The 17,730-nt window shown below is 56.5% G+C and overlaps 1 protein-coding gene across 7 annotated transcripts; it reads right to left on the minus strand.

Annotated features, from left to right (window-relative positions):
* Window positions 1-2,449: 2,449 nt before the first annotated feature.
* On the minus strand, window positions 2,450-17,071 carry UBTF (upstream binding transcription factor). 7 transcript variants are annotated; one of them, XM_036268107.1, is made up of 21 exons: window positions 16,656-17,071; window positions 13,678-13,812; window positions 12,109-12,284; window positions 11,413-11,496; window positions 11,159-11,314; window positions 8,722-8,786; window positions 8,316-8,436; window positions 7,856-7,966; window positions 7,381-7,514; window positions 7,092-7,233; window positions 6,785-6,826; window positions 6,547-6,660; window positions 6,294-6,449; window positions 5,803-5,958; window positions 5,586-5,696; window positions 4,803-4,891; window positions 4,517-4,706; window positions 3,710-3,757; window positions 3,539-3,610; window positions 3,305-3,448; window positions 2,450-3,220 (listed from the first exon to the last, which is right to left on the minus strand). In XM_036268107.1, the coding sequence occupies exons 2-21, from the start codon at window positions 13,733-13,735 to the stop codon at window positions 3,095-3,097; spliced, it is 2,295 nt and encodes a 764-aa protein (XP_036124000.1). In that variant the 5' UTR covers window positions 13,736-13,812; window positions 16,656-17,071; the 3' UTR covers window positions 2,450-3,094. The 7 variants fall into 7 exon arrangements, with proteins under 7 accessions (XP_036124000.1, XP_036124001.1, XP_036123999.1 ...); XM_036268108.1 differs by lacking the exon at window positions 16,656-17,071 and adding an exon at window positions 16,225-16,380; XM_036268106.1 differs by lacking the exon at window positions 16,656-17,071 and adding an exon at window positions 14,939-14,992.
* Between the last annotated feature and the right edge of the window lie 659 nt (window positions 17,072-17,730).

A 17,730-nucleotide genomic window follows, 5' to 3' on the forward strand; every position in this document is an offset into this window, starting at 1 on the left:
ATGTGGAAGTGAGAGAGGAATCAAGGCTGAAACCATGGTTTCTAGATTGAATAATGAGATAATTGGTGATCATTTTTCGTCTTGAGGTGTGAGATGCCTGCAAGGTATCTCAGAGGATACGCAGAAGTATACACAGGCCTGTGGTTTGGAAGTGGTTTCTGTAGATACCACCTTTTGGAATGCTTACCTAATTGGAAGTTCATTGACTGACATGAACACCTAGGATAGAATGAGGAGCTGATACCAGCAGAGTAGACCAAGAAGAGACAAACAAGTACCCACTGGATGTAACCATGAACATGTTAGTGATTTTAGTCACCTCAGGGGAGTGGTGAATGGGAGGTGAGGAAATAGGAGACCATGAGGGACAATGCGCTTTTCAGAAGCATCAACAAGAGTAGGAGAGGGGTGTGGAGTTCAGACAAAAGCTCTTGGGCAGGGCCTGGGTCTTCAGCCCCTGGTGGTTCCAGGAACCCAGCCAAGGCATGTGCAGGGAAGGCTGTCTTCCTTAACAGAAAAGAGCGAGTCATCGAGGCCCAGCCCACTTCCCATCAGACATCTGGGTGGTTAGGAAGTCACTGCTAACCTTGGGTGAGGCTGAGGCCAAGAACTCAAGGTGGGAGGGTTGTCCCAACTCCCAATGCTTGACCAGGGAGAAACCCTGACCCTAATAGTTCATCACCCCCAATTTCCCAAGGCAATGCACTCTGGGAGAAAATAATATCACTTGTTCTCTTCTCAGTTCTTAGTGGTCTGACCACCCAAGGTTAACAAACTGAAATGACAAAGTACAAGAACAGGAGCACAGAACAATGTGAAGGTAGGTTGCCTATGGAATTTTCATGAAAGAGGAAGATAGTCCTAGAAAAAGAGGCAAATAAGCTGGCTTCAGTGGTGTTTCCACACTGAACCTGCTGTCACCCTGCTTCCCACCTTCATTGATTCCAGTGACCACACAGCAGTCAAACCTTTGTTTTTCACTTTATTGTACAAAAAAAGGGAAAACAAAACTTCCACAGTTGGCCTTAAGCTTAGGCAGACATCTCTAAGCCATTCCCTCCCCCTCCCATGATACAAATTCAAGTTGTGGTTGTTGTTGAAACCTACAAAAACACTCCTTAAATATTAGAAAAAAAGGGGGGGGGAGTGGGGGTCCTCCCACCCCAGCCATCCCATCCCAGTGCCAAAATGCACTCAGAGTGACCTCTTACAGCACCAACACCCCCACCCCCACAGCCCTGTTTGTACTGTAAGAATTTTTCAATTTTTAAAACAGGGAAAAAAAAGCGCCCCAAAGTTGTTTTTAAATGAAAACACATTCCACTAAAACACAACAGCACAGGGGCACTCAAACAGGGAATGGGGTTCTTTGCAGGGGCTCTTGGTAAGAAGTAGAACCTGTGAACCCCTGTGCCTATTCCAGGATAGGGACAAAAGGGGGGGGGGAGTGGGGAGTGTCCCTCCCTAGCTCCCCCAACCCCAGCACCACGTCCAAGGCATATTATTTGCCTTCCTTTGGGAGCAGGATCCACCTTTCCTATCCCACCTCTTAGGTGGAGTTCCCACTCTTCCCCCATCTCTGGCTTTCATTCAGAGGGGGAAGGTGGAAAAGCAGAGCCCCAATTAAATAGGTCATTGACATGATTGCAAAAAAAAAAAAAAGCCAAAATTTAATCAAAAACAAAAAATGAAACCCACAGAGACAAGGTGGCTTGGCTTATTAAGTCTAGGAATCAAGGTACCAAAATTTTAGGGATGGTTGGGAAGGGTTAGAGGGACAGCTGCAAAAGCAGCTTTTGTACACCTCTTCCCCAGCTGTAGGTTTGGGGGTTGGGGGTTGGGAATGGAGTAGACCTGAGAAATCAAAGGAAATGGGGGCAGGGGAGCTGAAGGATATGAGGGAAAGGCAGGAGGGATAAGAGCTTGCAACACATTTTGTGAAGTCCAGGTTCTAAGCCTAGGGTGGCCAGGTGACCCCTTGGATGAGTTTGAGAGGAGTTTCCCACCAAATAAAATCTAAGTTTCACCTGGTCTGTCCCCCTCCCTGCCATCCTGCTGAGAGTACTGGAGACCAGCAGCAGCTCAGAGTCATATGACCCTGGCAGAGGGAAGGTGGTAGGAAGCATCAGAGAGTGGCATCAGTACACCCCCTTAAATTGAATCAGAGATTAGGCAAAGCAGAGGATGTGGAGAAAGGGGCCACCCCACCCTGTTCCCACCAGGATGAAGGTCTCCCTGGCCTTCACCAACCCTTTTACCAGATTGAAGGACTGACATGGGCTCCCCCCTCTCTTACACACACACATATACATGTGCCTTTGCACACATCCACAGGTACACCCATGCTATGTACAGGACACGCACACGCACGCACACACACACTCACTTTTCCATATGTATCAAGTTTTTAAAAAGTCCCAAACCTACCCCCCTAAACCCTCCCTCTCCCAGAAATGACAACAGAGACGGCAGCCGAGATCGGTAGGAAACGTCTCGTTGACAGCTCAGAGCTTAAAAAAAAATATATATACACATATATAAAAAACACCTCTGCCCCTCCCCCCACGAGTGGGTCCAGGTAGCTCCTTCCTGCAGGGGGCAGGAGAGAGGGCTATGGGGCAGTGCCTATTTTCTCATAGGCACCTACCCTCCTCTCTCCAAGTTCCCTGCCTCCAGTTCCAACGTAGGGATCCAGTCTAGGCAGCAAGCCCCTCTGTGAAGGGAGGGGTCCTCCCCAACCTTCCACCCACCCTTAAGTTGGACTGCAGGTGTAGAGGGCCTCACTGAACTCTTTGGGACCCCCACCCCACTCCCAGGTCCATTGTCCATGCCGGAACCACAGTGCAGAAGAGGGGTGGGACAGTCCAGTCCAGTGGTGGCTCAGTCTGATGGTTGCGCTCCCTGGAGGGCCCCCAGGGCTGATGTCTGAGGCTGCAGAGTCCTGGCCTGGGCTCCTCCAGCCCCACCCCCCACCATGTTTTGTTTAAAAAAGAAAGAAAGAAAGAACGTGGGGGAGGCCAGGGGCAGGGGACAGAACAAGAGGGAGAAACAAAGGCGGTCAGTTGAAGAGGGGAGCCCCGGGTGGAGCTGAGCCTCAGTTGGAGTCAGAGTCCGAGGAGTCCCCCGAGGAAGAAGAGCTGGAGCTGCTACCCTCAGACTCATTGTCTTCATCCTCATCATCATCCTCATCATCATCTTCATCCTCATCATCCTCCTCATTCTGGGGGGCAAGAAACATGCCATCACTAGATGGCCATCCTGGCAGGGCCCCACCCTCCCTTCCCACCATGTCCATCCACCCCACCTCATCCCCATCCTCGCTCTCATCCTCGCTGCTGGACTCGGAGGAGTCCCCGCCATCCTCAGAGGAGTCCCCATTTTCATCATCATCTTCCTCTTCATCCTCGTCCTCTTCATCCTCATCTTCATCCTCATCCTCCTCAGACTCCTGGGAGGGACAGAGATACATCAGTGGTCTCTGCCAACCACTCCAGGCACCAAGGACCTCCCAGCCCCCACCCTGAGGGGGATTCCTTACAGATTTGGACTGCAGGGTAGTCCGGCTAGACTTGGGGTTCGGGCCTCGCAGCTTGGTCATGCTCTTACGTTTCTGTAGGAGATGATGGAGATGCAGACAAAGGAAACAGCCATGAGTCCCAGAGGCCTCTGATCACCCCTTACCCCAGTGCCACACTGCTCCCAGACTTACATTGGAGATGTACTCTTTATATGCTGCGCGGTCTTGGGGAGATAAACTCTAAAGGAGACAAAGGAGAAGGTAAGTGTTGGAACACCACCCAGACTACTGCTGACCAAGTGCCAGGCAGTGGGCCAAGTATCTACCACTACCCACCATTATCTTTCTCAATCTCCCTATACCTTGGGTCTCTGCAGAAAGCCCCTGTGATTTGAGAACCAAGCTCCACTATATCTGCTTAAGTTGCTCTGAATCCTTTTCTAGCCACCCTGTCCTAAGACTGTTGTTTTTCATGTCCCTATTATTTTACTCAAATGAAAGCTCCAGAGTCAGGGCCTTCCTCAACTCAGAGAAGCCTCCCTATGATATCAGCCCCTGCCCCAGAGCTTGGCATCATCACTCCCACCCTAACACCAAGCCTGGACTCTGACAAAGCAGTCTGGGACTCGCCAAACTTCTTGAATACCTAAGCCCTGCTATTTCCTTGGGTCCTTGGCCAACCTGCCTGGGTGGCTGAGGGGGACATAAGTGACTCTTTACAGATCTGACTGCTAAACCAAGGCACAGAAGGAGGCCAAGCTAGAATCTAGGAGAGGTGCCCTGGTCCCAGCTGGGAAGGAAAAGGCAGTCTGAGTTGGATCTTTCTACTTACTAGCTGTGTGATCTTGGGTAAGTTACTTAACCTCTCTGAACCTTGGTCTTCTTGTCTTTGCTAGTAATCATTACTTTGTAGGACTGCTGGGACACTGAATAAAATCATGAATGCAGACCAGCCAGCATGATGCCTCCCTCTTCCAAGGGTCCCCTGCCCCCTCTCACCTTGACCCAGAGGTCCAGGTGCACTTTGTATTGCTTCTGCTGCTCCTCAGCCAGCTTTTTGTAGTGCTCCTTCTGGCTCTGGGAGATGCGCTGCCAGCGGCTGCCAATCTCCACCATGCGCTCCTTGAGTGGCAGGTGGTTCAACTCCCCATTAGACAACAGCTCCTGGGAGAACTTCTGGTAACCGTTCCTGGGAAGTGGGGGTGGTGCAGGGAGGGTCCAGATGCCATCCAAGCAACCCTCCATCCCTGACCCTCCCCACTCCCAGGGTGGGCTCCAGACTCACATGGGAGGCTTCTTGGGTTCTCCCTGGAACTTCATCTTCTTGGATGAGTTTGCAGCGGCTGGGGGTGCCCTCATCTCACTCAGCTCTCTCTGTGGGGATACCCGGAAAGGTTACACTCATCCCATCCCCACCTCCAACATATTCCTACTTCTTGTCCTTGCTAACTCTTTTTATGTGCCAGGAACGAGGAGAACCTAAGGCATAGCCAAGGAGCAACTTTTTTTTTGTTACTCCTCACCTAAGGATATATTTTCCATTGATTTCTTTTTCCTTTTAGAGAGAGTGGAAGGGAGGAGGGAAGGAGGGAGGGAGAGAGAGGGAGACATCAATTTGAGAGACACATCCATCAATTGCCCCCTACATGCTTCCCAAATGGGACTGGGGATCGAACCTACAATCCAGGTTCGTGCCCTTGACCAAGAATTGAACCCTCAACCCTTTGGTGCGCAGGCTGATACTCTAACCACTGAGAACACTGGCCAGAGAGAAACTTAACAATTCACACCTGTGTTGGGCACTGCTGTCTGAAAGTACTTTCATAATTGCATTCATGTGACTTTAATCGTCATATCCATTTTACTTCACTAAGGTGTGACTGAGTTTCAGAGAAGGAAGTCAAGAGACTTAGTCTGGGTCATACAACCAAGACTGGGATTTTGGCCTCTAAGCCCCATGCAGTAAAGAAAGCTGGACACCCAAAAGGGGACTCCCAAGTTTTAAGTGGCGGGATGTGGCCCCAGTTCCATCCCACCCCACTGCACTACACTAGCAGCCCCTTCCCACCTCGTATCGCTTTTGGTCTTCAGCTGCCTTCTTAATCCACATCAGTTTCTCCTTCTTTTCCATGTTATTCCAGGTCATCTCCATGGCTTTCAAGGCCTTCACCCGATCATTCTGGGGATAGACAGGAGTGTCAGCTGTGGGCGGGATCACCTGGGGCTGGAGGAGGTCTGCATGGGCCAGCTGCGGCAGGAACCACCCCTTTCCCTGTCCTTGCTACCTTGAAGCGGGCCAGGTAGTCACCGATGACACTCTGCTGCCAGATCTCCTCCGCTCTCTTGGGTGATTCCGGCAGTTTGCCCCTTTCCTCGCGCTCCCCGCCAGGCTTCCTCTCAGACTGGGCTTTCAGCGCAGCCTCCCGGGCCTTGTACTTGGCCTGCAGAGGGATGTTACCAGGCGTCAGCCTTCCGGCCACCCCCAGGGGGCGCGCGTTCCCCATGCAGCAGTTGAAGGCTCCCACTGCTTCCAAGGTGGGAGGAGCAGAGGCAAGGGCTGGTGCAGACAACTCCAGCTTGGGGCTGGGCCCCGCCCACCAGCCCCGCTCCCCAGGGAGCCAACAGCCCTCAGCTGACAGCTTCCCGCCTTCCGGCTTGCAGGGCTCCCAGCCTCAGCATCTGAGCCGGGGAACTAGTGTGGCTGGCACATGGCAAGGGTGAGGAGAAGCAGCCCATAGCCAGACGCCTGGCAGCCCTTCGGTCTGGCCAGCCTGACCTTCTTCTTCTCTGATAAGTCGTTCCACATGCGGGCCAGTAGGCGGGTCAGCTCGCTTTCTGAGAGCTCTGGCCGTTCCTCCTGTAGCTGCCGCCGCTTCTCCTCAGAGAAGATGAACATGGCTGACACTGGCCTCTTGGGCTTCTCTGAGCTGCCCTGTAGATATGCAAAGAAGATCAGAGTCGATGGAGTGTTGAGAGGATGCTCAGCTTGCATCCTCCATCCCCTCCAGCTTAGTGGTGCTCCTGCCCACCTTGCCCCCTTCCTGGGAGGGCTTCTTGGAGGCTGGGCTTGTGGTTTGCTTCTTGTTGATGTTCAACATCTTTTCTTCCCCCAGGACCCGCTGCTGCTCCTCCTCAGGCAGGCTCTGGTCCGAGAAGAAGAGGTAGCAAGGGTTTGCGTGATCAGTTCCCAATCTGCTCCCAAATCGTCCAAAGGGCCTTGCCCACTATTCCCAAAGCTTCTTTCTGCCCACTGCCTCACCTACTCACCTCTAGAAAACGGAGCAGTTCCACCTCATAATCTTTCTTTTTCTGGGTAAGGAAGGAGAATCAGGGTCAATCTAAGGGCAGGCACCCTGGTCAAGGGCAGAAGCCCTCCGCAAGCCATCTAGAGCCTGTATGGGGCCCTGTGTCCCTCCATAGATGGTAAGCATAAGGCCCAATGTCTGTTGGTCTGCCCAGATGCTAAACCCAGCACAACACCAAGTTTGAAGCAGGTGCCCAAGGGGTCAGACCTCATGCTTCAAACCCCCAAGGCTCCCAAGGATCTCCAGGAGTAGTTCCCACCACAGCTCACCTGGTCACACTTCTTGTGGTAGGCATCCTTCTCCTTCTGGGAGAGCAGCTTCCACTGCTGGCTGCATAGCACCATGCGCTCTGTGCTGGGCACATCCTTCATGTTGGCCATCAGCTCTGCGCAGTACAGTGAGTAGCTGTTCCTATGAGAACCGCAGCAGGGAAGGAGGATCTCCGTGAGCAACAGGGCGGCCCAGGGCAGCAGGCCTCACTTCCAGAGCCTGGGTTGAGGTCCTTCACTGGCCAGCTCTACCTACCCACCTACCCACCCACCCCAGGGCAATGCTCACGGAGGTGGCTTGGTGGGTCGCCCATCAAACTTGTCCTTGAGTTGGCGTTCGGCCTTGGTGAGGGTGGACTTGGTGATGCCCTCCTCACTGATGTTCAGTTCAGGGTGCTTCTGGATATAGTCACGCATAATCTCCTGCAGAGTGAGGTGGGAGGATGGAGGGCAACGGGGGTGTGGGGTTAGCCGGGGCCAGGAAAGGGGGAGAGCCGCTGGGAAGGGGAGGCAGGGAGCAAAGCTGGGGGATGGCCGTGTGTCTGTTGAGTCACACGAGAAATGGTGCCCTGCCCTGCCCTAGCCTGAGATCTCATGGTGGGGGGGCGGCATGGGGAAGGTAGGGGCAGAGGTGAGGGGCCAAGAAGGCCCCTCCCTCAATGGAAGGATGGGGAGTGACTGCCTCCCGCGGAGTGCGGAGGCCAGAGTCAGAGGGCAGAGGCTCATGAAGAGCCGGATGGGGAGGAGCGCAGCGGAAGCCTAACCTCGTACTCCTTCCGCTGCTCCAGGGCCTTATGAATCCATTTCAGCCTCTTTTTGTCCGAGAGCTGAGACCACTGCTTCCCCAGGGAGTCCTTCACCTCCTTCGTAGTGGCCTGCAAACCAAAAGCCGTCAGACACACACAGGCAGCCAGGGGCAGGAGGAAGGGAGGGGGGTAGGGGGCACAGAGGCCCCCGCCCCCTCAGGCCACAGGAGGTCACACAAGTGTCCCCCACAGGCCAGGAGGGGAAGGCAGAGAGGCGGGGGTCCCGCCTGGGTGCAAGGGGACAGGCTCACACACACGCACACACACACTTGCACGCCAGCTGGCCCAGGCCCTGTCCATGCAGCCCACCCCTGGGGAGGGGCCTCCTCTCCTGCTCCGTGCCCAGCCGACCTGGCGCGGCTCCCCCCCTTGCCACCACCATGTGCCCTCTGCCCCCACCCCTTGGCCGGACACTCACATCTGGCCGAACTTTGAGATACACCTTCTTCTCGTGGGTATACCACAGCTGCTGGGGGGTTTTGGGCTTCTCGGGGATGTCCGACTTCTTGGCATTCTGGATTAAGTCAGGGTGATCCTCCCTAGCCAGGGCGCGGGGAGCAACAATCAGCAGTTGGAGGGAAATCCTGCCAGGGCAGACCCAGCCAGCTGCCCCGCCCACCAAGGCTCCTAGGCCTATCAATTGGAGACTAGTGGGACAGTGGCTGCCTGACTGTCCCTGCCCTTGAGCATGACCCACTAGGGTTTACACGTGACCCATCCGTCTTCCATGCCTCAAGGATGGCAAGCTTGAGGCTCTGGTCAGTGTTACCCTATCCTGTCACACCAAGCACCCTGTGGCCCTTCTCTGGGCTCCACTGCCTTACCTGAATCGGGCCAGGTTTCGCTCGAACTCCTGTTTCTCCCTCTGGAAGTCCTGAATATATTTCATCTGGGGGGAGGAGGGGACGGGGTCACATACAACCCAAGGCCTGAGCTATAAAAACCACTGAGTCCTTCTTGCTAGCTAGTTTGCCTCCCAATTGGTGGAGGAAAGGAGGATGGCATGGGTAGGCAGGGGATGCTGGCCTGCCTTCCAGTGGGGCCTGGGCTCAACTGTAGCCGAGATTAGTGGGAGCTTACAGGGGTCTCCCAAAATGCATCCATCCTATTCCCTCCATTTAAGGTAGGGAGTCCTAGAGAGGGACGTGACATTACCCAGTCACATAGTAAACTGTGATGTGGCTGGGACTCTCCCGAAACCTACCCCTCCACGTTTTTCCCTAATACCTCAAAACTCCCACAGTAAGGAATCAGGAGGTGTAGGACTTGCCTCCATTGCTCCCTCCTCCCATGTCTGTGGCAACTGATACTGGTCTACCCCCTCAGAGGTGGCCCACAGGGCCAGGGGCAAGCTGAGTCCTGCTTCCAAGGCAGGCATGAGGGGAGTGTGTTGAAGGAAACCCAGAGTGAATTCTTTCAATGCAAATCACATCCTAATAGAACTGTTTTCTAAACTGGAATGTTTTCCCCCATCCACCACTTCTGGGTCCCCAGCTGTCCTTCATAATTCTGACACCATCTTCCCTCCTTAGCCATCCCTTCTCCCCGTCACTTGGCTTCCCAGTCTTCTCCTCCACCCCTTCCATCAACCTGGCCCTCCCTTCCAACCATCACCTGACTCTTCCCTGCATCTTTCCTACCTCTCCACACTCCTCTCTGCTTCCTTTCCTATATCTTTCTCCTTCCTGATCTACCTCCTGTCCTGGCTCCCATTCAGTGTTCATCTCTCCTTTCTCCCCCCTTTTCCTAGATTCACAATCATCAGCACTGGAAGGGGCCGGGAGCTCATGGTGACTGAGCCCAACTCTTGCTTCTCAAGAGACATCACGCACAGAAAGCAAGCCCCGCTTTCCTCTGAGGTTCCCGCAGAAAACTGGGAGCAGAGCCTAGCCTGCACAACCCCAATCTCAGCCCTCCTCACACACAGCAGCAGCTTTTGGAGCTGGAAGGCACCACAGAGCTCAGGCTCAGCCTCCACACCTCAGTCAGGTAAGACCAGGACTGGAGAAATAAGGTGACTTACCGAAGGTCACACACACACAGCGATTCAGTGGGAGCTAGAACGAGCCCAACTCTCATGTCCCCTAAGCCAGCACACTGTCCTCTACCACATCGTTTCTTCCATCCCTCCTGGTCCCTCAAACCCTCTGCCTCTCCCTCCCATCCTATGAGTAACTGGGTTTTGTTTGTAGTCAGATCTTCATCCAAGGTCAAGAACAACTCCAGCAATTCAGGCTCGGGCTCATTTCAGGCAGCACTTGCACACAGCTGGTTTTACCCAGCCAACCTCCCTTCTTTTTTGGGTCCAGAACCAAGGGCATGAGAGCCCGCAGCCAGGGTGCACAAACCAGGCAGAGCTACTCACAGAGCAGTCGCCAGTGCCACCTCCTGAGAGCTGACTGTAGACAACTCTGTTGTCTCGTTTCTCCTGCTGCCCCTCATCACCTCTCCCTGGCTCCACCTTCACTGTCTAGCATCTCTTCTTTACTTACGCCCATCTCTCTCCCTACCCCATCTCACTCATGTCCCAGCTGCAGGGTCCTCCAGTGCTTTGCTGCCTCTCTCTTTGAGGGACTGCTTGACCTCACTGTACTTGACCATCCATCCCTGCCTAGGGCAACCTCTGCTCAAGGTTAACAGCCTCCAATGGTCTGGGGTAGCATGAGGTCACCAGGGACAATAAGTATCCGTGGGCAAACACGTGCATGGGTAAGAAGCCCACCTAATATGTGGATGAGAAGAGCACTGGACAGGGAGCCTGGAGCACTAAACCCAAGTTCTTACTCTAGCATCATTAGTTGTGTGACCTGGGATGTGATACCCTCCTGCACTCCAGTTCCTTGCTCACAAAATTGGAATAACCTGTTCTCCTGAGGTTGCCTTTATGAGGACACTGCAAGCATCAAATGAGACCATGTCAGGACATGTCAAAGGGTGAAGAACTGTTGTGCAGGTCTAACAGTGCGGACGTACGCATGGAAAAAGAGCTGTATAAGAGAACACCGTGACTGTGGTTGGTCCCAGCACCTGCCTCAGCCTGTGTTACACCTGTGACAGTGCCTATACTTAATGGTGTATGGGCCTGGAAGTGGGTGATCAGGTCTGGCTGCCCAAGACCCTACACTGCTCTGCTGACCCACCCACATTCCTGATGCCAAATCCCTGTTTGAGGCTGACCCCTTGACCCCAACAGCTGACCCACACAACACCAGCTGCTCCCAGCCTTTTCCCTCCCAACCACCTTGGCCCCCCTCCCCCCACCTTCTTCTTCTCAGGCAGTTCCTTGTATTTCTTGGACAGAATCTTGGTTAGGTCCAGGTTGCTCATCTCAGGGTGAAGTTTCGCATACTTGGCTCGCTTCTCCATGAAGAAGCGGAAATAAGGGGTCAGGGGCTTCTTTGGGAAGTCCGGGTGTTTCTGGAAAGAGGGACAAGGACACAGTGAAGGTGAGACACCATCCATTCTTTGGACCATTCCTCTCCTACCCCTTGTGCTCCTCCCTCCTGAAAACTCACCTTGAGTTTCTTGCCTTTGTAAGGATTTTTAACATGTTCCTGAGCATCAAGGATCAATTCTGTCAACGTACGAAACTTTCTCACCTGGAAGAAGAGAAGTGAGTGGAAGGGGAAGTTTAGAAGAGGGGACACTACCCAGTAGCATACCCTCATTTTCCAACGGGTCTCCTCTACTTTCCACTAGACTAAATTCATCAAAAGAGGAGGGGGAAAGGCCAACAGCCACACAACTCAGGTAGTTCCTGACATCAAGGGAGACACTCCCTCTATTTTGGGTCTAGAACCAAGGGCACAAGAGCCCACAGCCAGGGTGCACAAACCAGGCAAAGAGTTACTGCAGAGGCCCAGGCAGTCAGACACACTAAAGGACAGCAACGAGGGGACCACCTGACCTCAACATGGTTGTCCGTGCCAGCACATCACTCAATCCCCAAAACAGCTCAGGACAAATAAGTTCCAAGATGGTAAGTATTCAAGGCCACAAAGCAGAAAGTGGCAGAACTGAGAACTTTAGGCCAGTGCTGTCAACCGTGCCACCTCCCAAAATGCACAAGGGCAATCACATGAGCACCTCGCCCCATCTCTTTCCTTCCTGTTTATAGACTTCTGTTTCGTCTTCCCCCACCAGGAAGGTTAAGGCAGGGGTCTGTATAGATGTGTGCTCCTATGTGTCAGAAAGGGGGTGGTATCAGTTACCTCGTTAGAAATCTCCACCCATTTGAGCTTGCACATGTCTCCAGAAAAGTCTTTAAATGCTACTTTTTCCCAGTCCATATGTGACTCAGTGGTTTTGAACTTAGAACTGTCATTGGACGGAAGGTTGTTCTTCATGCATTCTAGCAAAGTCAGCATGTCTTCCTGGGACCAGCGGTCTGGAGAGGGGTAAGAAAGGCAATCATGCCTGGCTCATGTTATCCACCCCATCTGTTCCCCAGTCCCTATATGCTCAACTCTCCCAAGAGCATTCCAGTCCCTGGTTACCTCCCATCTGAAGACACACAAAACATGGTCCAGCCCTAAGGAAAAACTTTGGCCATATGAATTGGAGCAGGAATTCCAGCCCAGACAAGGTCATACCTAGAAAGCCAGACTTGAGTACCACAAGGTACTATTCCTCATAGGGACGGGAGAAAATGAAGCTACTGTGATTTGGGGCCCTGGAGGAAAACAGCTAGCTTATCAGAGAGGGGAGGGAAGCAAGAAGGCAACATTTCTAAATGTGGTTGCCAAGTTCAAGTCCAAGTTCTAGGTAGATACCCTAGGTATTCAACAACTGAGGATGGGCTGTGGGCAGTAAGGAAAACCAGTAGAGATGTTTCTCTCTAGCACAGCTGAAAACTAACATTAAAGAAATGGGTATTCCACCACCACCCCTTCGGCCTCTCAAGGAAGACCAAAGGAGAATTTAGGGCAAGTAAGAAAAATGGAATTGAAATGGTTCTTTCATTTCCATAAAGGGAAGCTGTAAGGCAAGGCAGGCAGGTGGGCAAAAGCTCTCAAAGCCCTGCTCCAGGGACAACCCCCAGAAGGGGCTCAGGAGCAGCTATTTCCAGTCTCTGAAATGCAGCTCCAGTGAGGCCTCTCTGGAGGGTGGCTACCCTGGAAGGTGAGCTGGAAGAACAGCTGTCCAAGGCTAGGAGTCAAAAGGGCTCCTCATTTGCATTTACATCTGGTAACCTGGGCCAGGGTTTCTATAGCCAGGTCACATAAACCCATAATCCTCTCTCCTCTCAGTGTCCCACAGGCCTTGCCAGATGCTCAGCTTCATCCTATCCCCTGCCCCCATACACACTGGATCCCTACTGGTTAGGGTAGGGTCTAGTTATGTACACAAGTCCCTTGGCTTAGGATCTCAAACCACCAATACACCCTTTCCAAATACCTCACCAAAAACCCTGTCTTAGTAATAGGAAACCTTGAAAATCCTTCCCAATCCCTCTCTTCTTCCTCCACTTTCCTCATCCTCCTATTCCAGGACCCAGGGCGAGGACACACCCTGGGCTGACTAGAAACCCCAGAAGGCTTGCAGGGGCCTCCCCCCCTCTAATGTTGGGGGGGGGGGGAATGTGAAAAATACAAAGCCTAATAATTTGGAAAGAGCCAAACCCCCAGTGAGGGATGCTTGACTCTTACAGCCACTCTCCCCACATCTTAATTCAGAGAACACAGACTGAAGAAACCCTTTAGAAGGGGAGTGGGCCATGGAGACAGCCATGTGAGAAAAGAGAATTTAAGTTAACGAGGGCTAAGGGTGGGGGCTCCTACCTTGGCCTTTGGGGGCGGCCATTTCCAGGTCTGTGGGGCAGTCTGCTTCTCCGTTCATTCTCCAGCTGTCCAGCCACCTCTAGTCACCTCCTCGGTCACGTTGGCCTGGCAATCTGGGTTCAAAGCCACCTCACCCTTTAGAAGAGATATCAGCCTCTACTCAGGCAGGCAGAAAGGTGAGGGACTTTCTATTCCTCCCTCCCCCAGAGGGGAGGGGGACACAAGTCCCCACTCTCAAAGAGACCCGTCAGAGCCCTAGTAGGTTTAATGGGCGGGTGGGTGTAAGAGAACTCTCCTTCCCCCCAGTTCTTGCAGTCGGGCTCAGCGGCGTGCGCCCTCCCCTGCCCACGCGAGAGACTGCTTCCAGCTCCCGCGTGCAGCTAGCGCCCGCCCTCGGCCCTCCTTCCCCCACCCAGGCCAAAAAAAAAAAAAAAAAAAAAACCTCCTCCTCCCCTAAGCTCCCGCCCGCGGGAGGCCCCAGGCTGGAGGGCGGGGGAGGAGGAAGGGCGGGTAAAGGGCGCGCGCGGCCGCGGAAGCGGGCACGCGCCGCAGTCTCCTCCTCCCGCCTCCCCCCGGCCGGTTCCCCCCGCCTCCGCAACCCGGCGGGGACCCGGACGCAGCGCAGCCGCCGCCAGCCCCGGACCGCAGCGGCCGCACCGCCCCCGGGGACCGGATCCGGATTCCCGCCGCCCCCCCCGTCGGGCTCCGGACGCCGTCCCTGCCCGCCTGGGCGGGCGAGCAGCCGGAGAGAAGAGGCCTGCCCCCCGCCCTCGAGCCACCCACCCGGGCCAGAGAGGCCGCCTCCGCCGAGCTACCCCGACGCGCACGGAAGAACCCGGCGCAGAGGCGCGACCACGGCGGGAACCGCTGCCTCCTCCCCGAGCTTGCGGCCCAGCCCCGCCGGCGCCCCCGCCCCGGCCTCCGGGGAGCCGAGCCAAGGAGAGGGCGGGAGGACGGCGGCCCGGAGGCGGGGGCGCAGCGCTCACCGGCCCCGCCGCCCCCTCCGGCGGCCGGCGAGAACTGCGCCTGCCGGCTCGGAGAAGCGCGGCCTCCTCCGCTCGCGGCCGGGGCTCAGCTCCGGCCTCGCTTCCTGCCCTCCCCTCCCCCGGTTCTCGGCGTCCTCTCCAGTGCCCTGGTCCTCTCTCGCCCAGTCCTCTGCCCGGAGGTCTACCCAGGACCCATCCGGGCGTCCACCGCACCCGCTGTTCTGTCCCCGCCGCCCGGCCCTGATCGCAGATGCGTCCCAAGCCTCTTCGGTTACCCGGCGCGGCGCGGCCTCCGGGCTTCCCGCTCCGGCGGCTCCCTCCCCGGTTCTGAGCGGCGGCGCCCTCCCCCGCTCGGCCGGGCACAGCCGCAGCTCCCTCCCGCGGTGGCAGCGGCTCCTCCTCCGGGCGCGGCGGCGGCGGCGCTGGGGCGGCGGCTGCTGCTGCTGCTGTGGCGGCGGCTGTGGCTGCTGCCTGCTGCTCCTCGCGGCGAAAAGCACAAAGCACAGCGCCCTCCGCCTGCAGGCAGCCCGCCCGCCGCCCGCCCGCCGGCCCCGGCCTCAGCTCGCACACCCCCCGCCGCCGCCGCAGCCTCCGCCGCCGGAGCGGGGAGGAGGAGGGAGAAGGGAGGAGGAGGAGCGGGAGGGGGGCGGGAGAAGCAGGGCAGCGAACGCGTCCTTCCCCGTGGAGCGCACACCGACCCCCGGGGAGCGAGCGCCAGCCCGCCCGCCTTGCCGGCTCCGCTCCCTCCCACAGCCTGCCCGGGCGGGCTCCGCGGGGGGCAGCTGGGAGGAGGGGCGGGAGCTGGGGGGACCCGGGCGGCCGAGGCGGAGGGAAGGAAGAAGGGGAGGGGGGGCGGTGGTGGTGGTGGCGGCGGCGGCTGCTGCCGGGGAGGGGGGGCCGGGGCAGGGAGACACGCAGCCGCCCGGATGGCGGCGGAGCTCGGAGCCGGGACGGGCGGGCGGGCTCCGAGAGCGACCTCGCCAGACCCGCGGGGGAACTGGCATGCTTGGCCGGCGCGGGAGGGAGAGCGCGAGGCGCGGTCGCAGAGAGGGTGCCTGGAGGGCCCCTCGGCGGCCAGGGAGGCTTGGGGGTGCCCGGAGCTCCAGGAGCTGTGCCCCAAGCTCTCTCCGCTCAGATTCGGGCTTCCACCCCAGCCCTTGTCTGCTCCCTTCTCCCGCCTCTTGGAGCGGGTGGTCTGCGCCCACCCTTATCCCCGAGCGTAGCCACCAGCTTGGGGCGCACGCACGCCGATCGCGGCGCCAGGCTTCGGTGCCTACCCCGCGGTTCCCTCGCTGCTGAGCAGCATACACACAAAACTTAACAAAAAAAACTATTACAAAATGCCCTTCCTGTAAATTAAAAAAAAAAGAAATCCCCTTTGTTTCTTCTACCCTAGCAAGGGCCAGGGAGCGATGGGCTCCGGCGGAGGAGCCTCTCAGGGAGCCGGTTCAATCCAGCCCGGCATGTCTCCCCAGGCCTGCCCGGACGCATGGAGATCGGCGCCACTGCCACTCGCAGCAAGCCCTCTCCCCTGAAATCCACGGCGCTGGGGCTCACTTACCGAGCGTGTGAATGGAAGTGCGGGCTAGGGGCACCTAAGGGTGCAGCCGAGCCGAGCCGCAGCCGATGCCGGGGCAGAGAGTCGCCAGACAAAGCCCGAGATGGCGAAGCGGAGCGACGGCTAATGGCGAGCCCCACGCGCCGCGCTCCGCCCGCCCCGCTCCGCCCGCCCGCCCGCCTCGGCGCAGCGCGGCGCCGCTCCGAGCGCTCGACCGTCAGAGCCGCCTCGGCGCCGCCGCCTCCCGGGCCATCCTGGCCTCGCCAGGCCCCTCCGCCTCCTCGGGGCTGCTCAGCCTCACCCTTTCCCTCCCACCAGGCTGGGGGCTGCACGAAAATTAAAAAAAAAAAAAAAAATGCTTTTCCTTTTTTTTTTTTCTTGGCAGGGCGGGCGTGTTGAGACTTTTGGGTCTTTTGCCCCAAGCTCGCACTCACCTGCGGAGCTGTCGGGAGGGCTGGGGGTGGGGGCTCGCGGGGCTGGAGCCGGCGAGCGCGGGTTGAAAGCTAGCCAAGCTCTGCAGCGCCCGACCCGGGCGTATACGCCGCCGCCAGTCCCCGCAGAGAAATCGTCCTACCCCCGCCTCCATCGCTCTGCGTTTCTCTTCCAATCAGCCGGTCGCTTGGCGGCTCCTCCATTCTCCGGCCAAGCCCGCTGCCTAGAGCGAGCTCCACTCCTCCATCTGCTCGCCCGGCTCCTCGCTCCCCTGCCGGGGCCGACGAGGCGACGTGGGGCCGGAGGGGAATTTGCGAGGCAACCTTCCTGCTTCTCGCTCCCATTGCTCCCTCCCCGCTGCCTCCTGCTTCTCTCCTGCGTCTTTCCAACTCTCCCCTGTCGCCACTGGTGTGTGTCTGAGTGTGTGCGCGGTTTTTTTTTTTTTTTTTTTTTTTTTATTGCTCTTTGCTTTTGCAACCCTGAAGCCAAAGCGGAGGGGTGGGGTGGGGGGGAGTAAAGGGAGGGGGGTTGTTTAAAAAAAAAAAAAGGGCAAGAAAGAAGCTCTTAGATTTGCAACACATGGAAAAACCAGGGGATCACCCCGCCTTGTCCGATCTCGGTGCCCCGCTAGGACCTTCCGGGTTTTAGAGCGAGCCTCGCGTGGTTCTCAATGCCCCTCACCTCCGCTGGGTTTAGGATCCGAGGAGTCCGAATAAAAAGTTCTCTCCCTGAGCCATATCAAGGGGTGTCAAGGTGGGAATTGGGGGGATTTCTCAAGAAGCGGTAGCCATTCCTCAAACCCAGGCTTCGTTAGCTGGGCCGAGGTGGGGGCGGAGAGCAAAATCCCGGTGGGTTTTCGGAAGGGGCTTCCCTTCCCGGGCGAATTCGGAGCCAGGAGACCAGGCTTCGCACATCTTCCCCTTCGCTCTCTGCCTCCAGTCCCCAGCCAGCTCCCCCTTTAATTTTTTTCTCTCCTTTAATCTAATTTCTTCCAACTCCACCTTTGTTGTTAACCGGCGTCACGCCGGGATCAGCCAATCCCCGCCACGCAATCAGCTTGTCAAAAAGGCTCCGCCA

Source organism: Molossus molossus, unplaced genomic scaffold (assembly GCF_014108415.1).
Source record: "Molossus molossus isolate mMolMol1 unplaced genomic scaffold, mMolMol1.p scaffold_m16_p_19, whole genome shotgun sequence".
Lineage (NCBI taxonomy): Eukaryota > Metazoa > Chordata > Mammalia > Chiroptera > Molossidae > Molossus > Molossus molossus.

What these genes read in the sequence shown, in the direction of transcription:
- UBTF (XM_036268107.1), bottom strand. Translation starts at nt 13,735, where the DNA reads ATGAACGGAGAAGCAGACTGCCCCACAGACCTGGAAATGGCCGCCCCC. An exon ending in ATCTCAAAGTTCGGCCAGAT is followed by an intron (nt 7,967 to 8,315) that starts GTGAGTGTCCGG and finishes TTTGGTTTGCAG; the next exon opens with GCCACTACGAAGGAGGTGAA. An exon ending in ACCACAAGAAGTGTGACCAG is followed by an intron (nt 6,827 to 7,091) that starts GTGAGCTGTGGT and finishes TTCCTTACCCAG; the next exon opens with AAAAAGAAAGATTATGAGGT.